This window comes from Lactuca saligna, chromosome 5 (assembly GCF_052625555.1).
Source record: "Lactuca saligna cultivar CGN05327 chromosome 5, ASM5262555v1, whole genome shotgun sequence".
NCBI lineage: Eukaryota > Viridiplantae > Streptophyta > Magnoliopsida > Asterales > Asteraceae > Lactuca > Lactuca saligna.
Genome location: NC_136421.1, coordinates 169,346,861 through 169,354,345, shown reverse-complemented (window position 1 = coordinate 169,354,345; position 7,485 = coordinate 169,346,861). Strand labels below are relative to the sequence as shown.

Genomic DNA, 7,485 nt, shown 5'->3' with positions numbered 1-7,485 from the left:
ACTCTGTCAGGTCTTGGTAGAAGACTGCTTTTATTTAGAAAATATAGGATTTTCTGGAAAAAGACGCACATACACCGTAGATTCTAAACTACTACTTTTCATAAAGTTATTTTGAATAAAAATGCTTACTTACACAAATGACACTAAATACTTATAAACTCACCAACATTATAAAATGTTGATACTCGCTTTCAAAATAACTTGTATTCCCAAGTCATCAATAGACAGGTACACCCGGGAGCTTTTGCGAAGTCAACCTAGAACCAAGCTGCATCTATAGTAGTTTCTGTATTACTTTAATGTCTCTATGAAATGTAACTTATGTAAAACTATTACTATTAATGAAATGGTTGTTATACTTTGATTACTATACCGCATATGTTGTGATACTTGACATGACATCATCCACCCCAGAACGTTTCCGCCGTTCCGGTTTTGGGGTGTGACAGATAGATCCAAATAGACTGAAGGCTCGGTGCGGGTGGTCCAGTCATACTGTAGACTCAGAGAGTGGACCAGGTGGACTGAAGGCCTGTTGAGGGCGGACCAGTCACATTGCAGACTTGAGAGGCATGGTTGTTCTGTATTGTGATGTGATATGATATGATTATGGTTGTATGTGGTTGGTATTATGGGGGAAACTCACTAAGCATTCGAGCTTACAATTTCAGTTTATTGTTTCAGGTATATCAGGAGATCGTGGCAAGACAAAGGTGTGATTGTACCGCTCCTTATATTTCATGATTTTGTGATTTAGTTATGGGGATACTCTGATGTTTAAACTATTTTGAAAACAAGTTGTATAACTTAATGGTTTTGAATGGGTTAAAATGTTTTAAATTGGCTTGAATTTTATGGGTGTTACAAATTTCTTTTTATTTTTCATAAAAACGATTTAAAGTGTTACATATCACTTATGAAAGTGTAACTTTTGGTATATTCACCTTTTACAATGTGAGTTTTATGAAGAAAAGTCCAATTTTTTTGGGATAATTTTTTATAAAGTCTTAAAAGTTTTTTTTAACAGAAAAGTCTCATTATTGGGAAAATCACATAATTTGTAATTTCGTGTTAAAATATTAAAAAATGACTTTTTCGTTAATTTAGGTAAAATGTTAAATAATCGGGAATTTTCCATTCAAAAAAAACTTTTAGAACTTTATTAAAAAATTTCAAAAATAATGAGACTTTTCTGCATAAAACCTTTTACAATGGAGATGTATTTATACTACAAATATTATTATTCATAATCTACAGATAATTGTAACTAGGTTACCATGCACCAATTATTATGTCATCCATCAATTTTATATATATATATATATATATATATATATATATATATATATATATATATATATATATATATATATATATATATATATATATATATATAGTTAGTTCATTTGAAACATGTCTAATTTTGTGAGACCGCGAGACCATTATTTTTTAGTGAAGTATTCTAATATATTGTTATTCAAAAAAAATATAATATATGTAATATTCTAATATTTTAAAATAATATTGTTAACACATTTTACATTGAAATATTCTAAAAGCATATAGTGTTAGAATATTATACATACTATATTTTTACGATGAGTAGAATATTAGAATATTTTACTAGAAAAAACTGGTCTCACAGTCTCTTAAAATTAGATTCATTTCAAATGAATATATATATATATATATATATATATATATATATATATATATATATATATATATATATATATATATATATATGTGTGTGTATGTGTCTGTGTGTATGTATGTGTGTGTTTAATGTTCTAAATAACAATGATGGTTTATAAATTTTTATATAAAAATGATGAGGTTTAATAAAACCTAAGTATTTTTTTTATCTTTTAAACTTTTGTAATATATATTATTTTGTCATTAAACATAAATAAGAAATACTAATATTAACTAGTTGAAATTCTTTTTATATTAATTATTAAAGTTAATAAATAAAAAAATTAATGTAATAAAATATAAATAATTTATCTTTAACCAAATTAAGTTGATGACTTCAATTAATCATCATTGAGCTAGCCAATCTCTTATTTGAATCTCACACACTTTAATTTTAAGGTGAACTATCCTTTAAAAAAATTAAGACCTTCAATTATAAGATAATATGGTTATAAAATAAATACATATATAAATATATAAATTATAATAAAACCCTTTATATAGTATGATTTTTCGATACATGGAACAGAAGATATATTATCAAGTCTATGATTATATACATGTATTATGAATTATAACTAAGACCTTAGATCCAACTTATTACTCTCTAGTGCTCATGTGCTTCCATATCCTTTTCCTTAATTGTAATAATGATGTTAAATCAATATATACATGACTAACTTTGAATGGGATGTTCTATTATTCTTACTTCTTTTAGTCAAAAAAACAGTATAATTTCACCTTCATAAATCATAACCGGTTTAGTATGAAGTATGAACACCCGAGTCACGTTTGCCACGGCTTGTTTGTGAATGGAGAGATGCTGCTGACACGGTTGTCAAGACTCAAGAATATAATAATAAATAAAATAAAATAAAAAAATAAACGAGAGAAGGAAGACCAGTTGTTCTTGTTTTTCTTTCTTCGTCTTCTCTCCTCTCTTTGTTACTCTCTCTCTCTCTCTCTCTCTAGACTTTCATCGTCTTTTCGTCGGCGTCAAACCCACCAACGACAGCAACATTCCTCCTTATACTTATCTCCACCATTATCACAATCATCTTTTTACGCTTCTGTAATTATCATCGCAATCGCCAATTGAAAGAGCAAGAAGCAAAACCCTATTCACAATCTGTAAGTTCTTTATCGTGATAAGTTTACTTTGATTTTCATGGATCACTGTTTAATCTTTGGGTTTTTATCCTGCCGATAGTTTTTCCTTCGTTTGACTGTAAAGCATGCTGATTTTAGATGGTTTTCAGCTGTTCAAAGTCGTCGGCTTTTTGGGGTTTGTAGAGATACAATTTTGGCTGATTTTAATTTGGGGATTTTGTGTTTAAGGAGTTAATTGATGTTCTGATGGTGTTGTTAGGAAATTAACTATTTGGAGGGTTGATGATTAGGGTTAACTGAAATGATAGTTAGGGTTTAATTGTCTTCTTCCTATAAGAAGTTTTTTTTTGTTAACGACTTTTGAAATCAAAATCCGTTAATGATCTTTGGTTTTAGTTGAATCATTTGTGTCTTTCAGTGAGTTCATAGTTATGGTCAATTGATGTTTTAACGCCAAGAAGCAAAAATCCAGCTTTTGGTAAAGATTTTTCAGCTATCTTAATTCTTATGTATGAAAAGCATTGGTTTCTGTATGCAAATAAATTGAACTACAACTAAAACACCATTGTCCTTTGTGTTGTGATTATGAATTTGTATCAGGTGACTGGTGGTTTTTATATGTGTTATTAAAGCTTTTATAAATGATTCCTTCTATTTCTAATGTGAAACAATATAGGATTTATTTGATACCTGATTCTAAAGTTCTTTTTTCTGGAGTATTTGAAACAATCCGAATTTTCTATCAAAAAGTTAAATTTATTTTGATTCGATTGGCTTCTTTGGAATCAAAACATATACTTAAAGTTCTATTTCTGGAGTATTTGAAACAATGCAAGTCTTAATTCAAGATATAATAGGATTCTTTAGAATCAAAATGTAAACAAATCCAATTCCATAATTTCGAATGTTCTGTGTCTATACTAAAATTCTATTTCTGGAGTATTTGTAACAATCCAAATTTTTCTTCAAAAAGTTAATGCATTCAGTTTCCTTAGAATCAAAACGTATACAAGTTGCTATAATTTCTAATTCAAACAAGTGTTAACGAATCATTACTTTTTATAATGCAACAAAAATTTGATGCTTTTGAAAGATAGCATTTTTAACACAACAATTGAAACTTCAATAACTGTGCTAAAGACATGTGACCATATATATTATTGCATAATTACCTCTCATTAGCAATGTTGTCTTTATTATTTTTCATGAAAAATTAAGGATCACACTTCACAAAGAAACAAATAATACAACTACTAATTGTTGTTTTCAGGCATCCCACTTGCAAAGATGAGAAAACCCTAGGATCAACCTTATATCCCCCTGAAAAAGGTTTGATGATTATGAATACTTACAAAAAAGGCTAAATGCTATAATCTGGTAGATTTTTCAAAGTATAATGTCTTAATAAGTTAAAAAGAAATAAAATACAATGTTGTAATAGAAAGAAATGAAAGTAGGATACAAACTAACTTATTCATGTGACTTATTTGTGTAGGGTATTTGGTTAAGAGGGGGTATAATTTGACAATTGCCGCATGTTGAAGGGGCAAACTTGAAAAAATGTTGGAAGCTCCAAAGTTCACAGGCATGAATATGATGGGCATAAACAACAACCACCACCATGATAATAATTTCATCGACCTCTCACAAGGCTTCTACCACAAACTCGGCGAAGGGTCAAACATGTCAATCGACAGTTTCAACAGCTTAAACATGAGCCAAAACGGAGGCTCAATCGCCATGTCACTCGACAACTCATCCGTGGGGTCCAACGAATCCCACACGCGTATCCTCAACCACCAAGGCCTCAAACCCATAAAAAATTACACAGACGCCCTTTCGGTCCACAAAGGCCGCGTCTCCCACGGGCTATCCGATGACGCCCTCGCAAGGGCACTTTTGGACACGCGGTTTCCGACCCAAGGACTTGAAAACTTCGATGAATGGACAATCGATCTTCGAAAACTCTCGATGGGTCCCGCATTCGCACAAGGCGCATTTGGGAAGCTGTATAAAGGTAGTTACAATGGTGAAGATGTGGCGATTAAGTTGTTGGAGAAACCGGAGAATGATGTGGAGAGAGGGTTGGTGATGGAACAACAGTTTCAACAAGAGGTGATTATGCTTGCGAGGTTGAAACATGTGAATATTGTGAGGTTTATCGGGGCGTGTAGGAAGCCGAATGTGTGGTGTATTGTGACGGAGTATGCGAAAGGTGGTTCGGTTAGGCAGTTTTTGGCTAGGCGGCAAAATAGGGCGGTGGGGTTGAAACTCGCGGTGAAACAGGCGTTGGATGTGGCCAGAGGGATGGAGTATGTGCACGCGCTTGGGTTGATTCATCGCGATTTGAAAAGTGATAATTTGTTGATTTCGGCTGATAAAAGTATTAAGATTGCGGATTTTGGAGTTGCGAGGATCGAGGTGCAGACCGAAGGGATGACGCCTGAGACCGGGACCTACCGTTGGATGGCTCCGTAAGTCACTCACTCATCTAACCTTTTATAGTATGTCTGGCAGACTACCTGATAGCTGAAAGACTAGCTGATAGCTGAAAAGCTAGGCGTTTGAAATACATAAAACATCATGTTTTAACCTAACTATCACTCATCATTGTAGAGCATTTCATTGTATAAGTTTTGAGTATGAAAAGCTAGTCGCTTAAAAAATGACGATTGGTAAAACTAGTTGAAATACGTAAAATGTCGTATTTTAACGTAACTATCACTCATCATTGTAGAGCATTTCCTTGTATAATTTTTGAGTTAATACAGAAAGAGTGAATGATGAATTGTAATTTTCAGGGAAATGATACAACACAGGCCATATACGCAAAAAGTAGATGTGTATAGCTTTGGGATTGTTCTGTGGGAACTGATAACTGGAATGCTGCCATTTCAAAACATGACGGCTGTACAGGCGGCATTTGCGGTGGTGAACAAAGGTGTCAGGCCGACCATCCCGCCGGACTGCCTGCCGGTGCTTGGAGAAATCATGGTCCGCTGCTGGGACGGGAACTCAGATGCCCGGCCGCCATTCACGGAGGTGGTTAGAATGCTTGAACATGCTGAAAATGATATCATGACAACTGTCAGAAAGGCGCGTTTCAGATGCTGCATTAGTCAACCGATGACCACTGATTGATGATGATGATGATGATGTGTTGTAAAGGTAAAGAAAATGAAATGAGAAAGAATGATGGTTTTTATTTATGGCATCTATGTGTATGTATGTTACTGTTTTCAGGGTAATTTCTTTCTTTTTTTTTTAAGATAGGGTGAAAAAAGGAAGAAAATTATGATGATATGGATTACTTACTATTACTACTGTTACTTCTTGTTTTTGTGGATTTTCTTTTTTCTCTTTGTTGTTGAATGTTTATGGATTTGTGTTGATGAATTAGTAGTAATGAAGGAGAATTGTGTTGTATTTATTTATATATATAGTGTTGGAATATTTGTTAGATATTCGGTATTGGTTATTTAATTATCTAATACATAAATAAATGTTTGTTTTTTAAATATAGTTAAAGTATCAACATTTTAAATATGATATTAAAGTTTCCAAACAACGAAAGTTCTTTTACAAATTATGAAGAAGACATCGGCATGATAAATTTATAGGTCGTTAAATAATGAGATAATTGATTTTTCTAGCACGGTTAGTATGCTGAAGTGAGAGAGCCCACGACATGGGTTACCGAGGAAAGAGAAGGTCAAACGACTATTTTTTTCTTTTTCTCATTATCAAACCATTATAAATACTAAGATATCCCACCAAATTACATCACACTAAATCTTTCTTCTAGAAAATGTCTTCATCATCATCACATCTTTTTCCCGTACTTTCGACTTCATGCTACAAGCAACAGTCACCGTTGCTAATTTGTTGCAACAAGAATTAGACGAGGAAGCAAGAAATTTGCAACACAGGCGAAGAAGATATACAGAGAGATCTTCAAACTATCCACAAACATCTGATGCATGATTCTTTTGACAAACATTCTAATTTTCATTGATATTTTTTCTTATATCGGTTGCGAATGCACAAACATTTGTTTCACAATATAGTAGAAGATGTGACAGCAACTTGCAAATTTTTTCAACGTCTAGGTGCGAGTGGTTGGTACAGTATGATTTCATCCATTACAAATGCACAACTATACTTTGCATGTACCATTTATTATGGGTTAAAACCCTGAATATTGTTTATGGTTGTCTTTGGGTTTTGATTAGTGTGAGGAGCCGTGTTAGCAAAAGCTCGAGTGTGTGATTTAGTCATCTTCAGTTAGAGATGAGTCTTCTCACCGTGTTTGTGGGTCGAAGGTACCAATCTTGGACTACCAGATTATTTATGTAGGATGCTAGTTGTTATAGGACTTTTACATGTTTGTATGATTGGGTTGAAAATAGACCCTATGGTTAGGCTTATTATTGTATGATTGGGTTGAAATAAACCCTAGGGATGAGCCCATGAGTATATGATGGGTTGGAGCAAGGTTCTAAAAAGCTTGTCATGGCTCCGCCATGGCGCGCCATAGTTCCAAGGCTTGTATGTGCCGCCAAGCTTTATCAAAACACCGTCTTGACTCATATATGTATATAAAAATAAATAATAGTTAAAAATACATATAAAAATATGAATTATATACAAAATTATCACCTTAAGTCATGTCTTACAAAT

At 32.8% G+C, this 7,485-nt stretch overlaps 1 protein-coding gene across 2 annotated transcripts; it reads left to right on the top strand.

Annotated features, from left to right (window-relative positions):
* The first annotated feature begins 2,571 nt into the window (after window positions 1–2,571).
* LOC144997272 (serine/threonine-protein kinase STY13-like) lies at window positions 2,572–6,239 on the top strand. 2 transcript variants are annotated; one of them, XM_078957137.1, is made up of 4 exons: window positions 2,572–2,826; window positions 4,076–4,134; window positions 4,301–5,279; window positions 5,607–6,239. In XM_078957137.1, exons 3-4 carry the CDS (start codon window positions 4,366–4,368, stop codon window positions 5,944–5,946), a joined length of 1,254 nt encoding a protein of 417 aa, XP_078813263.1. In that variant the 5' UTR covers window positions 2,572–2,826; window positions 4,076–4,134; window positions 4,301–4,365; the 3' UTR covers window positions 5,947–6,239. The 2 variants fall into 2 exon arrangements, with proteins under 2 accessions (XP_078813263.1, XP_078813264.1); XM_078957138.1 differs by lacking the exon at window positions 4,076–4,134.
* The last annotated feature ends 1,246 nt before the right edge of the window (window positions 6,240–7,485 follow it).